General features: G+C 34.9%; 1 protein-coding gene across 4 annotated transcripts in view; it reads right to left on the bottom strand.

Annotated features, from left to right (window-relative positions):
• Positions 1-20,098, bottom strand: part of CERKL (CERK like autophagy regulator) — a 112,276-nt gene that overhangs the window by 6,735 nt on the left and 85,443 nt on the right. For all 4 annotated transcript variants that reach the window (XR_013993549.1, XR_013993550.1, XM_081052045.1 and 1 more), the window contains exons 4-11: positions 19,160-19,223; positions 13,667-13,809; positions 8,254-8,328; positions 7,285-7,462; positions 7,146-7,205; positions 6,536-6,561; positions 6,332-6,440; positions 4,241-4,337 (exon numbers count right to left, since the gene is read on the bottom strand). Coding sequence is in view for 2 of the 4 variants with exons in the window: in XM_081052045.1 (XP_080908171.1) it covers positions 4,241-4,337; positions 6,332-6,440; positions 6,536-6,561; positions 7,146-7,205; positions 7,285-7,462; positions 8,254-8,328; positions 13,667-13,809; positions 19,160-19,223 (752 nt within the window). In the remaining 2 variants the exon portion in view is untranslated. The remainder of the gene's footprint in view (positions 1-4,240; positions 4,338-6,331; positions 6,441-6,535; positions 6,562-7,145; positions 7,206-7,284; positions 7,463-8,253; positions 8,329-13,666; positions 13,810-19,159; positions 19,224-20,098) is intronic.

Here is a 20,098-nt window from a genome sequence, read left to right on the forward strand (position 1 = left end):
TACATAATCATCCATTGTAAAAATAATGAGTTTTAAATGAGTCATTGATACCTGGCTATTATGAGTTAAATTGTGCCCCCCATAAAGATATCCAGAAGTCCTAACTCCTAGTACCTATGAATGTCACCTTTGGAAACAGGGTCTTTGCAGATGTAATCAAGTTAGGATGAGGTCATTCAGGTGGGCCCTAATCCAATATGACTGGTGTCCTTATAAGAGAGGAAAGCCATGTGACAACAGACACACACAGGAAGAATGCCAAGGAACGTGAACAATTAATGGCCCCCACCACTAAGTCTATTATCTTAAATCATCAGTTTTCATGTGTTTACATCACAAAATGAAACTCCATCCATCCATGCAAATTTATTACCTATGAAGCCATAGATATTGTTAGATGATACTTTAGGGAGTCAAGAGCTTAACATAATGTGTGAGGATATATTTGGGGGATGAGGAAGGGAAGTAAACAGTTACAACTGTGATACATGTTAAGTGCCATGATGGTGTATACACAGAGTTAATGAAATAATTGCGAAGAGGCAAAGAGGCTCAGGATATCAGGTGAGCTTCCCATTTGAACTGAATCTTAAAGAACACAGAAGAAGAAGCCCAGAGGAGAAGGGAAGAAGTTCTAGAGAGAAGAAACAACAGCTGTAAAAAGTCCTGAACTATGTGATAGTCAAGCAACTACAAAAATTTAGCATATTGTGATATTGATTGCTATACTGCTATTTTGGCACATATTTTGCAGAATATATAAATGCTTGTTCTTAATTTTTTTTAAAATAGACATAGAATGTTGTAGGCTGAATTGTGTCCCCCCTAAAAATTAAAATGTTGAAGTCCTAACCCCCAGTACCTCAGAATCTAACTATATTTGCACATAGTCTTTAAAGAGGTGATTAAGTTAAAATGAGGTCTTTAGGGTAGGCCCTAAATCAATATGACTGATGTCCTTATAAGAGGAGGAAACTGAGGCAAACAGAGATACAGGGATGTGCACACACAGAGGAAATACCATAGGAGGACACAGCCAGAAGGCAGCCATCAACAAGCCAAGAAGAGAAGCCTCAGGAGAAACCACACCTTATACACCTTCTTGGACTTCTAGAACTCAGAATTGTGAAAAAATAGATTTCTGTGTTTAAGCTACCCAGTCTGTAATATTTATTACAGCAGCTCTAGAGAACTAATACAATGACAAAAACACAGGAAATCTGATAGAAGAGGGCAAGAGGTGAGGCTGCAAGAGGAAAGGGCCAGAATGCCAAGGGCCATGTAATACATGCCATGGAAATTAGATATTATCTTGATGACAATGAGAAAGACATTGAAGAACTGAGAAATCAGATGGATGTTTTAGAAAAAAAATCTCTTTAGAAGGAAGTATAGAGGATAAGACCAGAGAAAAGGAAGACCAGAAGAAAGCTATTATAAGTGAGAAGGAACTAGATTTGAATTAAGGTGAGAGAGAAATTTCAGAAACATTTAAGAGGAGAACCAATAGAACTGCTTGGTGGACAGGCTGTGAGGAATGAGGAAGAGAGAAGAATCCAGAGTAACTCCAGGATGAGTAGAGTGGTGCCATAGACCTGTGTAGGGAAACAGGGAAGAAGCACCGCAAGGGAAAACGATGGTAAGGTCAGCTGTGGACATGCTGGACTTGAGATGCCTGTGAGTTGTACAACTTTCTCAGCACACAGGAAGACATAGTAGTCCTGAAAGTCAGAAGAGAAGGTAGACTCTTGGAAGTGTGCAACACTCATAGTAGTTCAAACAAAAGGGGGCTATGAGATTACCCAGGAGAAGGTGTCAAGAGAAGACAAGAGGGCTGCAAACAAGTCCCTGAAGAAACACATTTAAGGGTTTTAAACTCCATACCAAAAATAATGGTCAAAGTGAATGTAGAAATGTATGGACAGTGAAAATGGAGGCCAGATATAGGATGGAGTTGAGAGGACTTGAAGGGTAATTCTTACTTTCTATCTATTTTACCCAGAGATGAAGAAGGCAAGACGAGTCACACCACAAATTATAGTTTTCAATACTAAAGTTGTTAATATAGATGAACATTCAGTTCAACCTGATAAAGATGGTTCAGAGACCTAGATTACTGCTCTCCTTAGGCTGAAGTGCCGCATTTTCCTTCCTGGAGACCAGAACTACTGTTTCTACAATAGATTATATAATCTTACATTTACCTGATCTTTATAATATTACATAATTTATATGAATTTAGTTTTGAAAATGTCACCATATAGGAAAGTGACCACAAACACACACACACACATACATACGTATCTATAATTTTTTAACAAATAACGTATCAAATTAACTCTCCTTGAAAGTAGTCACCATGGGAATCAATCTAATTATTCTTAATATATACCATTATGCAAAACATTTTAGAATTTCTTCACAAAAAATTACAGAGCAGTAGCATGGACTTTAATTTTTGAGAAGAGTTGAGTTAATCAAAGTTAAGCCTACGGGGCCACACCCCACACACACGCACAATGGTTTCTTGCATCAAAAGCAAGACATGACTGGTAGAGTACATGGGAAAAACAGATTATATCTTGCATAACATGATCTCATTTTAAAAAAACAATTATTTTCCTAAAGATAAAGAATTATATTCACTCTGTCTTTGTCTTCATTGTACAGTAAGCATCTGATACTTTTAAATTCATGTTGAAAAAAAGGATGTCTACAAAAAATTGTCTTGGGAATTTGCCCCTTAGGCAATTCCAAAAGAAAACGTCTATAAATAACATCAGGGAGGGAGATGCCTCCCTAAAATAAATATAGAGCTTATCAGGGTATGTACATTAAGGTTAATATTAAGTTCTCACTTATTTAATAGAAAACAATTAGAAAAAATTTATACCAGATAATGATGGAATTTTGAGGGCTTTTTTTATTGTTTACCTGTTTCTATTTTTCTGACTAAAAATAAATCATTGAACGTGTTTTGGATTAACAAAAAGAATTAAGTTGGTTTTAATCTTTAGAAGTTTAGTAACATCTAAAAAGGCATACAATCACACAATACCTTTAAAAATATCAATATATCACAGTCTTTCTCAAAACATGCATACATAAAGTTATTACTTGGGTTCACAACCTACTTTATATTTGCTTTTGTCTACTTTGTCTCCTTAGAGATTTATATTAGAATGGGACTATATCTAATTTTTATGGTATAATTTCCTAAGTATTTCAGTTGGTTGCTCAATACACATTGCTCAAATAATGTATTCAGAAGAGAACTGAAACTTCATGAAGGCTGCCGAAGAAAGTTTAAAATTATAAAGTCGCAAAACTGGGAGCCATGTAATGGCTATGTATGTAAGCAAGAGTCAGCTGCTGGTCATTGCCTGGATTTACTCTCCTCCTCCTCCCACGTGCTCTCTCCCAACAACATCCAGGCACAATTTCATACTTTTAAGAAGGTGTGAGAGTTTAGGGTTTCACAACCATGCCTATGTACTTCAAGACTCACAATTTCAGAAATTCACTTATTTACAGGGTAAGTTTCCTAATAATTGAGTCAACACATCTGCCAAAAGAATTTGGCTTGTGATACGTAGTTACTGCTTCTCTTTAAAACAAATCCCTTCAGTGGAAATATTTTTTCTATCGATCATCTATATATATTTGTCTGTCTGTCTTCCTATATCCACAAACATCACCACACATTTCAGTTTTGAATAAAAAATAATATTTGCATACAAGTGATATATTTTTAAATATTTATCTGTGACTCTATTTCAATCAATGAAAGTAGACAGGTCTGTAAACAAATAGCAGGTAATTCTAAAGGTCCTAACTTTAGAAATGATAGAAATTTTAATGGTAGAAAGTCTGTTACCATTAAACTAAGAAGGCTAAAAATCTCAGATTTCACTATTTTTTCATTGAAGAACAGCCCAAGTATATAATTTTATCCTTAATTTATTTAATGTCAATAGAACTCTAAATTTTCTATTTCACAAACAAACAAAATAAATGTATATAGCCACCAACCCATAGCTCACAAAAGGCCAATCTATATTAGTATTGGTGAATGCTTTTGAAAATTTGGAGGAAGCACAGATTGAAAAAAATAAATATTAGTGTATTCAGAAGAAAATAAAGGCTTTTTATGAGGTAGGACTTGATGGCAACTCTTACAGCATATTTCTGCCCATGATTAATAGCTTTGCACATAAGTAATGAAAATAATTTACTATACCTGATTTTTAACACTGGCATATCTTTTCAGGTGTTTTATAAATTCTGGTCGAGAAGTGTTTCGTGCAATTATAAGAGCCATACTTCCATTATTTAATCTGAAATTAAATATTTGTGTTTGACAGTAAGTTTAAGAGATTACATCAGAAATGATTCTGTATCAATCCTTCTAACAAATATGCTTACTAGAAGTTTTAGGCAAGACAGATAAAGCGTATTCAATTTATTTAAAATTCTTAAATCATATCTTGTTTTATTTTTAAATGACGTAGCCTTTCACATTGGTGTTACTAAACAATTGGCTTCCTTCTCAGCAAGCTCTTCTGTTAAGGGCTTTTTGTAAAATGATCCATCATACATCCTACCCATATAGCCACATAATTTAAAATCCAATGCATTTGCTTAAAGATTCTAAATGTGAAACCACATTTTTTTAAAAAAGATGTGTTGTAAAATAGTTAATATGGTTAATAGTTAATAAGCCATATAACAAATAGTTCAACACATTCTAAAGTCTCAAGTGGATTTAAATATTTATTTATAGTCAGGTCTATGTGACACAGGACACTAAATCAAAGTGGCCCTTGGATGGATGACATGAAACAACAACTGCTGCCACACATGTTCAGTTAAATGACCAAGCATTTTAATCTTGTATAACTGTTCAATATAGAGACTGAAAATTTACTGTGCAGTTTAGTGCCCAAAAAGTCACTCACAAATGTATCAAGCTTTACAAGGCAGTTTGCTGAAATACATGCAAATGACTTCTAGCTCAATTTCAGGGCAAAGATAAAGTTAATTCCAAAAATAACATCAACAAAATTTTTAAAAAGAGCTCTTTAAATCTTACAGAAGTTCATGTTAGAGTTGTAAGGGACCTTGAAGATTATTTATCATTTACTCAGTTTATGTAGCAGGAAAAGAAGTCCCCAAGTTTAAGTGATTTGTTCAAAGGCACACAGAGAAAAATAGTGACTGGAACCAGAGCTCTTAATTCTCAGGGTCCCACGCTGCTGTGACCTATCATGCCATCTCTTCCCAACTGAAAATAAACAGCACCAAAATGTTCACAGAGTAGTGTTTTGTGCATCCTGTATTGTTTTCAGTTGCTTAATTTTTATTCATAAACATGAAAAGCATTTTATATTCAACTTTTCAATACTTACTCTTAATTAGAACACACCATATGTGCCTGGCATAAATATAACTATCTTTTTCTTTTCTAACCAGATATTTCCCTGCTTATTACCTTCATGTCAATTGCCAAGGAAAAAAACTTAAGATCAATCCCTTTTGCTAGATGTTAATCATTCTAGTTAAATATTTTGCAGGGAAGTTGAAACTAATCATTAAAATAATGTTACAAATTGCCAAAGTACATAAGTCATTTTTTTTTTTATTCCACCTCCAGAGAAAATCTAGATTTGACTATAGTACACAAAATTCATGGCCCTTCCTTCTATGCTCTACAGAATAGGAGAGAAATATTTTCAGACCAATACTGGACATGCACTTGAAAACAGTATGCAAGAAATGGAATATACTTTATTCCATAAAACAGGATATAAAATACCTTATGATATTTCACAGAAAATGTGGGCAGTAGATTCATATGCACCACTACTCACACTAAGTATAACTGAAATGGTTCCTTTGATTCAAGGTATCAAATATACACACATGCATGCTTTTCATGCCAAGAATATTTATGTCTGTACTAAAATTGGAAAGTAGAGACAGTCATAAAAAATGCCAGAATTAAATACAATGTTCTCAACTGGTAAATAAACATAAATAAAGTAAGCAAAGTAGACATAAAATAACATAATAAAATCATGTCAATAAAACCCAAGAAATTATTTTAGCCTCAGTGATATTAAAAAATCAGCATGATTGTCTGATAATTTTCCCAGTTTAACAGTTGTGAACCTACTCTGATCCCTTAAATCCCTCAAAATCTCTATTTTATAGTCAAGGATAGAAACACCTCTTCATAATATTCTAGCTAGCCAAGAGTTAGGGAGAGCATTTTGTAAGAAAATTTTGGTTCACAGAAAAGTATCAATGATTCAATAAAAATGCTACTAACCTGGTATTAGGTGCCAAACCTCTAGGTGCCACTGAACACAGGCAAGGAATTGCCATAATGCTGACATTCAGGAATTGACCCTGGATCATTTGCCATCGATCATTACAGTCTAAAGGTAATGGAAGCGATCGGTTACTTTCCCTCACCAGAGCAAAATGTCAATAGAACCTGGCTCAGTTCTCAAGGAGGTACTTTGAGACTCACCAGATTTGGGAGATCCCCGTGCCCTCCTAAAAGGAAGAAAACAAAATAAATAAACAAGAAAAAAAACGACACAAAAACATCATCCATTAAGTTTGAGGAAATTATAGAATCCAACATTACATATGTTAACTATTTGCTTAAATTAGACAGTACATAAAAATATGTGAACAATCCTTTACCATATTATGTTGTATTAAATTCATTTAAAGTTAGAATCATCAGTAAAAACTGCTTTTCATTTTTTAAGACTAAAGTACTTCCTTTGTGTGACTTTAATTAATATTTGTATTCTATACTAGACTGTCACTCTCATGAGGACAGAAACTAAGTGTTTTGTTTGCTTTTTTTGGCTCCTAGCTGTATCCAAAGCCTGCACATAGCAGGTACTCAATAAACAGCTGTTGGATGGATGGATGGATGGAATTAAAGGTTATTTCTGAAGACAGAAACAAAACTACATGGCCTAATAGAATCTGTCAGACGCCATAATTCTATATTCTTCATTAGTATGTTATAAAAATAACCAAAGATCCCATCCCAATAAATTGTTTATATCAAACTCTTTTATGCTTTAAAGAAAGTACTAATGTACTTTGAGCTTTTCACCTACCTTTGTTCTAAATCTTGAGAACTGTTAAATGGTAAAAATGATATTTCACAGTCCTCTGGCCTAAAATATAATAAAATTTGTTATTAAGAGTCGCCGACTCAGGATATGCAATTTTTGGTTTAAGAATAAAAAGACTTACTTAAGTTGTGCCAATGCCTTAATTACAGCAAAATCCCTCCGTTGGTTAGGGGACATCCATCGATGTTTTTCTGCCAGAGCCAAAGTTCTTCCACCAAAGCCAAACATGGCTGAGAACCCAAAGCGAAGAAGCTTGCCAGTGGCGCTGAAGGTGCAAACATCGACTGGTTGTAGATGCCCTTGAATATTACATCGAATGTTAATCAATCAGTGAATGCAGCCAGGCCAGTTGCCAAAATGGCAAACAGAAAAGAGCACACTTATTTACTTTTAGAAGAAGATCTCAAGGTACTTTATATCATAATGAATATTCTTGTTTTGCCTTCATCTCTCTTTACCTACAACTACTCAAATAGCCATTTGTAAGTTTTTCAGGTACTATGGGGAAAAGCACAAAGCAGTAAATTTTGCAGCTTACTGCTGTTTCATATAAAGCATGGTTAAGGAAGAGAAGTTGAAGTACATGTGCAAAGCAAACTCAGATTTAACAGTTTTGCATTTCATTTATCTGAGTTTATATGCTTTCCATCAATAGGGATAATAAAAGATCTAGTGGATGTACACTGGCTGAAAAAATGTTATCTTGTGCTTTTTTTTCCTCTTTTAATAATATAATCCTATCCCTAGAATCACGGTACAATCAAACAACAGTATCTGATATACTTAAATAGTATGCATGGATTTTCTTAGTCTGGTTATAAAATTGTGATCTTAAACATTACAATATTTTTTTTCTATCAAGATTATAGCAAAACTTCATTTACTGCTCTTTATAGCACCTGTGTTCTGCAAAGATTAGCAGTCCAAACAGTTAAGTGTTGCTTGACTTTTGGGTTTTAGTCAAGCATTTCTCTGCTTTGAGAGACAAAGAATCTGTCTTTTCTCAGGCAAGTCTGACAGAAATAAAGTAGCCTTATATACATATAAAAACTTCCTTATAACACGAGAACTTCTTTGAAAGAATTCTTACCCAGTATAATGTGCAAAGTTGCAGTTACCACGTGAGGGATTCCATGAAGAGAATGTGCTAGTACATTGGTAGAGCCTGCCAAATCAATTGTAAAATATGTACAATCAATGTAGTACATGTTTTTTTGTGTTTTTTTTTTTTTTTTTTTTTTTTTTTTTAAAGAGAGCGCAGCTCACAGTAGCCCACGTGGAGATCGAACTGGCAACCTTGGTGTTATTAGCACCACTCTCTAACCAAATGAGCTAACAGGCCATCCCAGTAGTATATGTTTTAAATTAACCATTTGCTCTACTTTATACAGGTGTCAGTATGTAATGTTCAGATGAAAAATTAAAGGACATTTATAACTTTTCATTCGCAGCTAAGATGTACATAAAATGGTTACTGAATTGTTTAATCTTTAAACAACTTAAAAAAATTTTAAATAGTTTATAGTATCTCCTTATTCACAGCTTTTTCCATCATGAATTTCTATTTTCTACCAAAAAAGTACTAGCGATAGCAAAGTCTACTCCATCCAACTTTAAGAAATGGGCTTCCAACTTCTATAGCAAACAAGCAGCAACAGCAGAAGGGTGTCTCTGGAAGGCAGAGATAAATACACGCATTAGTAATAAAATCCAAATAACTGAGAAAAAATATAAAATCACTACAAAGTACAAAAGACATTTAATGATTCTTAAGAGATAGGCTCTCACCCAAATGGGTATTCCTCTCTATTGTCTGACAAAAAGTATCCTAGATAAAGAAAATATTTAATTCTATGGTTTTTGCCATGTATGAAAACCTGTATTGGGATATTATAGATTTCTGATTTTTGTAATCATTAAAATAATTTAACGGCCTCATAAATTTTTCCCATCTACAGAAGAAAAGAACTCATTTTCGTCTCTGAGATCTTGTGGTAAAGGCCTGCTTCCAAAGGGGAAAATATTAGCTAGCCTCTGCCATTCCCAGGAGGTAAATAGAATTTAAAATTAAGAAGCTACAATTTTTCTTGAATTAAAGAATATGAGAAAGAAATGCAGTAAGAGCTGAGGGCTGTGAAAACAAGGATGTGCTGTGCACTCCAGCTCTGAAGGCAAAGGCTAGTCCCCTGGGCTTGTTAATCAGGAACATTCCTGTGTGGCCAAATGTTAATCTCCTCAATTTGTGTCATTCTGAACTGATGCGTGCTTGGGCTGCTCACGTGGAGAAGCCGAGGCAAGTCAGACATTATCAACCAAGACTGTCATGAAAATCATCATCATCATTAGCGACGAATATATCTAAACGTTAATGATTTCCAGATCTCTAGTAATACTAATGCAGAGAAAAATCCACCTTAACCAACTGGTAAACTGGTTCCAATTGATTTACCAAATGGCAAGTCATGCTCTGACACTTGTTCCTCAGAATATAGCTCACAGTCTTGCAGCAATGACAATACCTGGGGGCTTATTAAGATGTTGACTAACAAGCCCCACTCCAGACCTGCTGAGTCAAGAATCTGCATTTTATAAGGTCCTCAGGTTATGTGTATGCACCGTAACTTGTACAGGTACTCTTCTAGAATACATGGTCCAGGGATCAGCAACATCAACATTACCTGGAAGCCTGTTCAAAAGGCAAATTTCTGGGTTCTACCCACAATCCATGGAATCAGAATGTCTGAAAGTAAGGCCCAGGTATCCATGTTTTAGCAGTTCTCAAGGTGATTTGTATGTGTCCCAGGTTTGAGAACAAGAAGTCCAGAAACCTGTTACTCAGTGGGTCTTTACCCAGGAGTCAAATATTTAGGCCTATTTAATAATCCTTTGACCCTCTACAGCCTGCCCATGGACATCTAATTGCTAATGAATCTGGAATGGGTCAGGATGGGGGGGGGAGGGGAGAGGAAACAGATCAACATATTTTGCTTCCCAGTCAGATTTATGGTAAAGGTTTTGGAGGGGGCCAGATAATTAGAGTGAGATATTTAGGATTATCAATGGATTCCAGTATTCCATGAACCATATTTCTTCCATGGTTAATTAGGAGTAGCCATAAAAGCATTCCTTTAGAAAAGCTATTAAAAAGCATAATGTATTGTCATGTGCAATAGAGAATGACACATATCATGACTCAAGAAAATGAAGACTGTTTATTCCCTGTGAGTTTGAAGTATGCCAAGCATGCCCAAGCACAAATGCTTTTAGAATGCTGGAGATCACTTTTTAAAATTTTTATAGTTCTCAGGCTTTGCAACTTTTCCTAAATTCCCTTGAACTTGGCAGTGATGATAGGCATGACCAGAAGTCAGAAAATTAGGCATCTTCCACTCTGATTAACCTGTTCCATTAGTCCTTAAGAGTGTTTATTTTATACCTGGACTTAAAAATTCATGAGGAAAGTGGATGTAAATTATAAATTAAAAATTGTAAGTTTTAACATTATAAAACTACAGATTGGTCTATATTTTTGTTTGGAGACTGTAAAAGATAGAGTACAGTTTCCTGAAACAAAATATGATCCATCTGAAAAGATGTTTACATGCCAAAAGAACATGCTGCTCACATAAATAACAACTATGTAATTTTAGCATTCTCACAAAAACTATAAATGTTCTACCTCTAGGTAAACATTTTAACTAGCCAGAAAAGTTATTTTTTCTTAATTTTACCAGCAGCTTTCTCACCACTACCTCCCCAGACATGTTAAAATGTGCAAAATACAGAGTAAGGACAGAAGTAGTGATTCATGTAAAGCTGTACCAGACAGAAGTACCAGGCAGAAACTATGGAGGCAAAAAGAAAAAAAGAAAAAATTGTCCTTGGAAGTGTAAGCACTTCTGCAGAACAATTAACTTAATTAACCAGACACCATGAATATTCATAAGGCCGTTAATGTCTCCCACATCTAAACAGATAAATGTGATGTAATGACTTCCTAGTCAAGCATATCTAAAATTCTCATGAAAACTATACCTACACTTTGGTTCTTTGCCTGAAATATAGAAATTAACAGTCCCTTGGCAACATTTTATTTTCCTCAAATTAATTGGAAAGCATGACTTTATTTATGCAAACTCTATAGGAATATATGGTTTGTAGCCATCAGTATATGGATTGAGTCTTGTTTTACAACAACTGGATTGCTTTTTTTATTTTTATGTCCTCTCAGGCTTTTTCCTCTATCCTCCCCCCCACCGCCCCCATACCCCCCCCCCACACACACTTTAATCAAAATTTCTCTGTATAGTTCCTTAGCACCAGTTCCCATAGCAACAAACACCATTGCTAATAACCAGCAGTTCAAATATAGGCTTCTCCACATCTGATCCATTTGAGTCTGACCATAATTCAGCAGCTTAGTCTGTTGGCTCAGTGTAGTAATTCACTAAACACTCTCCCTCTGGGTCTCTCTCTCCAGGAGGCAAATGGCTTCAAAGGCAGATTGTCTTCTGTGTTCAGCTTGGAAACTTCCTGCCTGGCTCTTGTCCTCATTCTCAGTCAAAGCCCCCAGTAGACAGAGTCCTTATGTTAAATACATCCTGTACATGACTTGCTCCTCCTTTAGATGGAATGCATAAGCTGAAACTCCTAGGCAATGACCAGAGTTTTGGCAATAGGCTATAACTTCTAAATAAAAAGTATTCAAATGGCATTTCTACATAGCTACTGTATCTAGAAAGTGCTTTCAAGCTCAGAAATGTGCTTAAAAAGTACAATAATGATAAAACTCAGTGGAATTCCTTTAGAAAATCTGATTTACATATCAAGGAGATAAGTATAGCCACCCGTTTTTTCCAGCTAACTATTCACTTTGCCAAATGCATATCTTTAGGGACACCCTTCTTTCTACTTTTGATACCCAGCAGTTAAGAGTGACCTCAGAAGTGTAAGTACTAATGAAAAGCAATGGCGACCTAAGCACATCCACTATGCATTATAGAGAGAGCCACTAAAATGACACCAAAGGGTCACAGTGGCTAATCCCAAATGATCTTTTTTTCTTTCTGAGATGAGGTTATTTTGTTCTGTTGTACTTAAAGACCAACACAGAATTTTCTCTATATGTTTTACAATTATCAAGATAATAGCCGAATATCCCTCTTCTTTTAAATTCTTTGTATGAAAGACTTTATACTCTAAAAAGGCATTTGTGTATCGTTTGTCTTTGTTAATTAACAATACTACATATACTGAAATCCATACTAAATGAATGTGATCATCAAATGAATAAACTGTTGAATTTTTTTTCAACCATGTACATTATTTTCTATTTTCATATGAAAGAATAATTGTTGCTGCTTTTCTTCAAGAGATAATGTGTGATGTTTTCAAAATGAAAAGAAATAATCACTTTCCTTCACTATTGTTAGTTTAAATAATAGTTTGGGAGAAGTGACTTGTATCTCATAAACTTGCAAAAGATGTTTTCCTCTTTTCTGGATCCCCTCTTTTCTGGATCCCCTCTTTTCTGGATCCCAGTGTTGCTCTAGCTGCTCTCTGTGCCTCTAACCTCCATGTTCTCCTGTCCCCTTCCCCTAATCACAAATTTTCCTAGAACAGACTCCTAACAGGATGCTCCCTTGCTCTAAACCTCCCATTGTTCCCCATTTTTTATCAAATACCATTTAGACGCCTTCCTGTGGCACCCAGGAGTCACCATAGCTTGGGCCTATTTGGATAGCACTATCAACCAAGAAATGGTCCGCTTCCTGTTCCTCCACACTTCTGAGTTCTGCGTTGTCATTTATTATTTTTGCAGCCAAGAAAAGAACTCATTCTCTCTCTTTTTTTTTTTTTTCAGGCCAAATCCTACCCAACACATTTTTAGGCCTAATTCAAGTGTCACTTACTCTATAACATCTTTACATTCATTCACTTAATAAACTTAATTATTGAGTGTTCTCACTGTGTCATGTTCTATTCTATCCTAGTTGCTAGAGATACTAGGATAAATCAGAATAAACCATTTTGGTGTTTTCAAGGTTACCTGTTTATACTTCAATTCTCGTGATAACCATATTTTACCTTATATGAAATTATAAGCACTTTGACTAGAGTGCTCTATTTTGAAATTTCATATATGGGACTTTGTGATCATTAGAACTTTATATGGGAAGGTAGAATAATAATAACCCCAATTATCGATTGGTTCACTATGCATTAAACCCTCCACATATACCATCTAATTTAATACTACAATAAAGTTGTAATGAAGTGAATATTATGTGTTATCTTTTATAGATTAGAAAAATGAGGCTCAGAGAAATTAACTTGTCCAAGTGTCACATTTGCTAGTGGAGATGCTAAGCTTGGGTCTTTCAAATTCAAAATCTGTGCCTTTAACTCTTACAGTACACTGTCTAGGTTAGAAAGTAAAAGAGGGAAAGATAGGACAATAGAAGGAGAGGTTCCTTTTAGCAAATTCACAGCCACTTCCTTGCCTGCTGGTATCAAACCAAGTGGAAGCTGTGCTCGGACAGGAGTCAGGATGCTGTCTGCTTCCATGCCAGCATTCTTCTGGGCTCTGAGAAGCAAAGCGTGGGCTACTTCACTGGCAGATCCATCTCCACCAACACAGACAATACTAGAAAGTAAAAAATTAAGTAAAAGAACGCAAGACTTCAAAATGATTAATAATAATGAAATCTATACTTCAAAATAGTAATTTTATGTATTCCATGTGCATGATTACTCACACGCACCTTCAAACATTTCAGTATATGCCTATGGATAAGAAGACTCTAACACTGCACTGGTCACATTGATTTCAGGAATATCATACCTAGATGATACCACATAGACAGAATATTTTTAAATGGGTTAAGAGGCATTAAAACATTTGGAGATGTGAATTCACATCTGACCTGCCTTTAGCTCTGTTAATATCCAAAAGCATATTATTCTCATTTTGTTTGTGTTCACAGTCATGAGCAATTCATCTCACTAATGGAAACCAAAGTCATAAAATTCTAATTTTTCAATACAGCCCTGAAAAGACAGACAGCAATAAAAATCATGTTAAATATGAAGCTTTAATTTAAGGAACTGTTAATTATCATCAGTATATGAATGTAGTCATTGCAGACCTAAACTGGTTATCATCTCCTGGACATTATTGCTATTTGGCACTTTTAAAATGAGTGTTACTACCCTTTGACCCTACTCAGTACTGCTAATCTTTTTTTAATGCCTCATGATAAACAGACTATAGAAAGGTGGAGGTGAGACTCCATGAAAGTAATATATGAGATATTAGAAATTTGTTTCACAATCATTTGTATTTAAAGGAAGCAAAATAATCTTAAGTAGCAAAATCACCCCCGTTTTCCCAAAAAGAAGATTTTGTGTTATTGAAAGCAGGTGTCACAACTCAAGGCCTGCTAGGGCCCAGGAGGAAAGAAAGAGTAGCTCAGTCTAAAGGAAAGGTACTTCTCAGCTCCCGCCCACTCATCAATGGGAGGCAGGCCTAGAGGACCACATCTTCTAATTTTTCTAGAGAAGCCATGGGTCCTGGTTTTGGGTGAGTCTCCTGATTTGTAAATACTAGCAACTAGCATTCTACGTATTTAAAAAGTTTATGTGCCAAACAAGACAGGCCATAATCAGCAGGGGTTACTGTTTCCCTAAGTTTAGGAATCTCCATAGGTGTGTGAATCCAGAGGCTGAGGGAACTTTTTCCATCAAGTTCTTCCACCTAGCTCTGTCTACTAGCCCTGCACCTACCTGAGGTTTAGCCCTCTGGCCGCACACATCCTGGTTAATCCAGGTCCACTCTATTTCGAAGCGACTCCAGGACATGCAGTATGACCCAGGCCATTTTTGGCTAGGGGTATTATTTCATTTCTGAACTGATCCCAGGGGTTCACATTGTAGCCACTGATTCAGATGAAGTGATTATATCTACTAAGGGACAAATTTTATGTCAAATAATACATTGGCTCTTTTCTGTTAAATCTTTAGAAATCTGTAAAGTAGGCATTAGCCTCATCTTTATAAATGGGGAAGCGAAGTTTTGATTTAAACCTTATCTGTATAATTTTAAAGAACTCTATGAGATTTTCAAACATTCAATCGACTTATAACTTCCAGATCCAGGTGTGTCTACCTGCTCAGGTGTGTGTGGCCTAAAAGGAACATGTGAAGTCATCCAACAAAGTATCTAACTTAGCATCCAGGACTTGACTTCCGTCCAGTATGGCAACATCTGACCCCTGGAGTCCTGCCTCCAGTTATAGCAACATGTGCATGTTAATTCATTGCTAGAGTTAATAGAGATGCATTTTCTACCAACATGCTCTGCTCTGAAATTTTACCATAGCACATTCTGTGTAAAATATTTAGAAACTATAATAAATTACAATAATTACAACAATAAAGTAACATATTGTGAATAATTGCTATGTACTGGGCACTCCTCTCAGTGTATTAACTCATTTAATTTGAACAATAACTGTACACAATAGATACTGTTACCCTCAATTTACAGATTAGGAAACTAAAGCATAGAAAAATTAGGTCTATTTTCCAAAATCCTACCATAGTAAGTGATAGAAAGACAACTTGAAACAAGACAATCTGGCCTTAGAGACTGCACTACCATTAAAAATATCATATTCCTTTCCTGTATACGAAAATAACTATATGAGACTTTTATTATTTTGAAAATCAGTTTACCAGTGTAACCAATATGGAATTAAGTGAGTTAGGAAGGAATATATTTATTCATGTTGATAACCACTAGATCATTAAGCTCCTGTCCAGGTACAGTTTACTCAACTTAGGGAATATATTTCATATTAACAAATCACAGGAGTCTGGATACTACAAGAAAAGGGAAAAAAAAATAACCTTTTAAAAGAAGTTACCTTAACAACAGTTAAGAGCTACCCTAAAACATAAACCTCAGAGTAACTCATCTTTTGCATGTGGTACATTTTATGTTTTGAGAATAAGTAAACTCCTTCTTGCCATGAACCTAAGTAGAATGATTCTGTCCAGAAGAGTACAACTGGGCGCTAATATCTTATTCCTCTTTATAAAAAGTAAAAAGAAAAACATTTAAATGAGTGATTGTGTATTTGTCTATCAACCAATATCATCTTTGAAATATTTAATAAATTATTGTATTTTTTTATTTAAAATTTTTTTGAAAAGAGATACATGTTTTTTTCACCTTAGTTATGTAAATATCATGGTTAACGTGATAAAATGTCAATGTTAGCCAAATAATGTCTAAATTATTGTGGGTCTCATTAGTGGTGGAATTAACAAAGAAGTCTATAACTCAACAAAACCAAATAAAAACACTGCAAAACAAAATAGGAAACATTAGTATGTTTATAATTGCACAAGAGCTATAGATTAGCTTAACCATATTCACCTTATAAATTCCACTGTTATTGCTTCAAGTCTATGTATCTAGTCCTACTCTTTTCTTTGCTTTTACAAAACTTACTCTTCAGACCCAGTATAAATAGGGGGCAATACAGAAGCTGACGCTCCTACAATTTTAGCAGTGGATCTGTTTGCTAGAATACACTGGAGTTACACACCAGCTGTTACGATGAGTATTGATACACTGTTCCTGTTGGCTTTAGAAATATGTCAGAGTCTTCATAGAAACATATGTACCTCATTAACCTTAGCAAATAACATTTCTTAAATGTTATTTACCAAGTCATTTTGCTTTACTGAATATCATACATAGAATCTTTCTTAGATCTTAACCTCTCTGTGTCTAAAAACCTTTAGGTGATTTTTTAATCACTCCCTGTCAACAACTCCAGTCACTAGGGTCAGGCTGAGATGCTTCAGGCTCAAGTTCTTGAAGGAATGGGAGTTCCTTCCTCATCAAAACACCATAGAATATTGAGGTTATCATCCCATCCTTGAGTTTTCCGTATATATTCCTCAAAAAGTGCTCCTATGTAGCCACTCTTTGAACAGATTCAGGAACAGGGAACTCATGAACGTGGTGCATTCCATTTTCAAAAAATTCTACTTGTTAGAGAATTGTTCTTTTGAAGTGCCCTAAGGAACTATGTTTCCATCGTTCTCCTCATAGAAATCTATGCAATTCTAAGTAGAGTGACTTAAAATTACCCTTTCATTAAGATAGTTATCCCAAACACCACCATTATCATTTCCTACTGGAAAAATTGGGCCCATGGAAATAAATGAGCTATTTAAAGGATCTTAGAAAATAGATAACTTTCAATAGAAATTTAAAATTATTATAAGTTTTAAATAAATAAGCATGCTGTAGAGTTTATACACAGCTAATTAATGATTAGGCCAAACTATGTGCTTTTTAAAAAGTAGGTAATGACTAAAGGATCTATATCTCTTTTTAGTGCCACACTGAAAAATAACACCTGCTCTGTGAGATAAACACGAATTAAATATGTCCAGGTAAAAAGAAAAATATTACTGTACTGTACTTAAGTAACATGCTTTTCATCATTCTGTAGAGTTTTTGATCCTTACACGGTATAGTTACCAATGGAACTTACTTATAGATACAACTTTTAGCAGAACACCTCAAAATGCTGATGGGCGAGACCAGGTCTAGTTCCTATGACGTCTGTTATTTTCATTATTTATATAATCATGTTCTGAAGCAAAAACTTATTTGAAATGCAGCCACACTTATATATACTCACATGCTGCATTTCAGTACGATACAACATATTAAGGCAGTGAGTATGATTCCCCCAATTCCTTTTCTTAGATTGTATATTTGCAGGATAATTTCCTAAATGTAGTCTATCAATCAATCTGTCTAGCTCTAAGTATAAACCTCTGAAGGTATGTCCTACCTCATCTTCAATATTTATATAATATTGCTGTCTAGATTTACTCCTCTCTGTTAATTTTTTTTTTGAAAAATCATTTTATTTACCAAACTTTCTTCTTCATCCACTAATATTTTTTTCCTCACCAAAAAAAAATATTGTGTTTCTGAAGAACAACCCTGTTAAGGCTCCATTTTGATTGCATTACTTTCATCCCTAAAGCATTCTAATACTTCTTTGGGAAGAAGAGTAAAATCTTTCATTTGAGTTGAAAGACCCAACTGCCCTTCCTGATAATCTGAGTATTTTATTGCCCCCGCCCATCATCACGTGACACAAATAACTCACATACTTGCCACCTTTTAAAACTCGGAAATAGCTACCCTTGCCAAAAAAAAAAAAAAAAAATCTTCCCTGAAAGAATATGTTTCTGTGTTACATATCAATCTAGCACTTTAGCAAACTGATTCACCTAATTTTTAAAAGTTGCTATTAAAGCATGTATCGCTTGCCTTGTTTCTAATATTTACAATTCAGTGAGTACTTTCAACACACTCTAGCAGTGTATTGCAAACAAGTTTCTAATGCCTACTGTGAATGGCACACATATTGGGCAGCCACTAAATCATAAAAGATAATTAAAATTAACATATTTTGTTCATTCTGAAAATAATATATTGATTTTTTATAAAATATTTACCCTCAATCAATCAAATAACCAGATGGTACCTATTAACAAAAGTTGCAAAAGAGGATCATAGTAGTTATGCCAGATGACCAACATAGTATCTTCCATCAATGCTTTTCTAGATACATAGTTAAAGCCAAGCATTCGGGACTATAGATGCAAACGTATGCACATTAGGTAAGTATAAGCGAGTGCACTGTAATTTCCAAGTACTTATGTTGTACAATTAGATTTCTCCTTTTGCTTTCCTATGCTCAATCCTGAGAGGTGGATGACCATGCCACATTATCATTATCATTAATTGTTATTAGACAGATATGAAAGAAATAGAGCCTAATTACATACATCACAGATATTTAAAAATTAAAGGTCCCAAATATATGGCTAAAAACCAATGAAGACATTTAATCACATAAGCTATAGGACATACATAGATTAATAATATAACCTACCCATCAAATCCCTGTAGTTCACATTCCTTTAGCAGTGAGAGAGCGTGCCCTTCATATTCTGTTACTATTGAAAAAAAACACACAAAGGGAAAGTTTTAAACAACGATCTATACTTTTTAACTTGGTTTGGCAAAAACAATATGATAAACATATGGTCAGGTCATAAAACAACATTGATTCTGGAATATTTATATTTTAATCATGGGAAAGAGGATTAAGTGTTACTTGCCTGATGTGTTTTATAGCTTTATGTAAAAAAGGGTCATATATTTGTTCCAAGTACCTAAGTCATTTGGGGATATCCCACACAGAACAGTTAGATAATTTATCCTAGTGCCTGTCTGTTTGGTGTTCCTTAAATAAGACACATTTCCTTTAAATCAGAAGCCTAAGAGCAGTAGTATTTTGAAAATAAGGCACATTAGCTGGCATCAAACACTCAATGTTAAATCACTTTGGCAACCTTACATGAATAAATTAGTTGAAAGGTTAGTGTAAGATTTACATACTAGAAGAATGTGTATCTGGAACTGCTAGACTAAAAAGAGGAGGAGTTGGATGTGAAAAGATGAAGCAAAGCCAACACCAGTGATAACAGACCCAAAGCCAAGGAGGAGGGTGGCACAGGCCCACCAGAGCTGAATCCTCCAAGGAAATGAATCTGTCACTCCCTATCTCTGTCTCTACAGCCATGATGCCCTATGCAGTATTGTAAATGCCAGTGACGACAGGATAAACTGGCACACTGCAGATGGCACTAAGCAGCCCAACCACATTTAGCATTTTCTAGGGCATCTCTGCCAGAAGAGACAGCCCAGCTGTATCCACCCATCAAAGATTTCTGCTGACTGACATGACATTGCAGATGGATTTTTTGTGTAAGAATGTGCATCATTATATGCGAGATTACATTAATCTTTCATGCCTGTCTGTCCCTGG

This window comes from Rhinolophus hipposideros (genome assembly GCF_964194185.1).
Source record: "Rhinolophus hipposideros genome assembly, chromosome: 6".
Lineage (NCBI taxonomy): Eukaryota > Metazoa > Chordata > Mammalia > Chiroptera > Rhinolophidae > Rhinolophus > Rhinolophus hipposideros.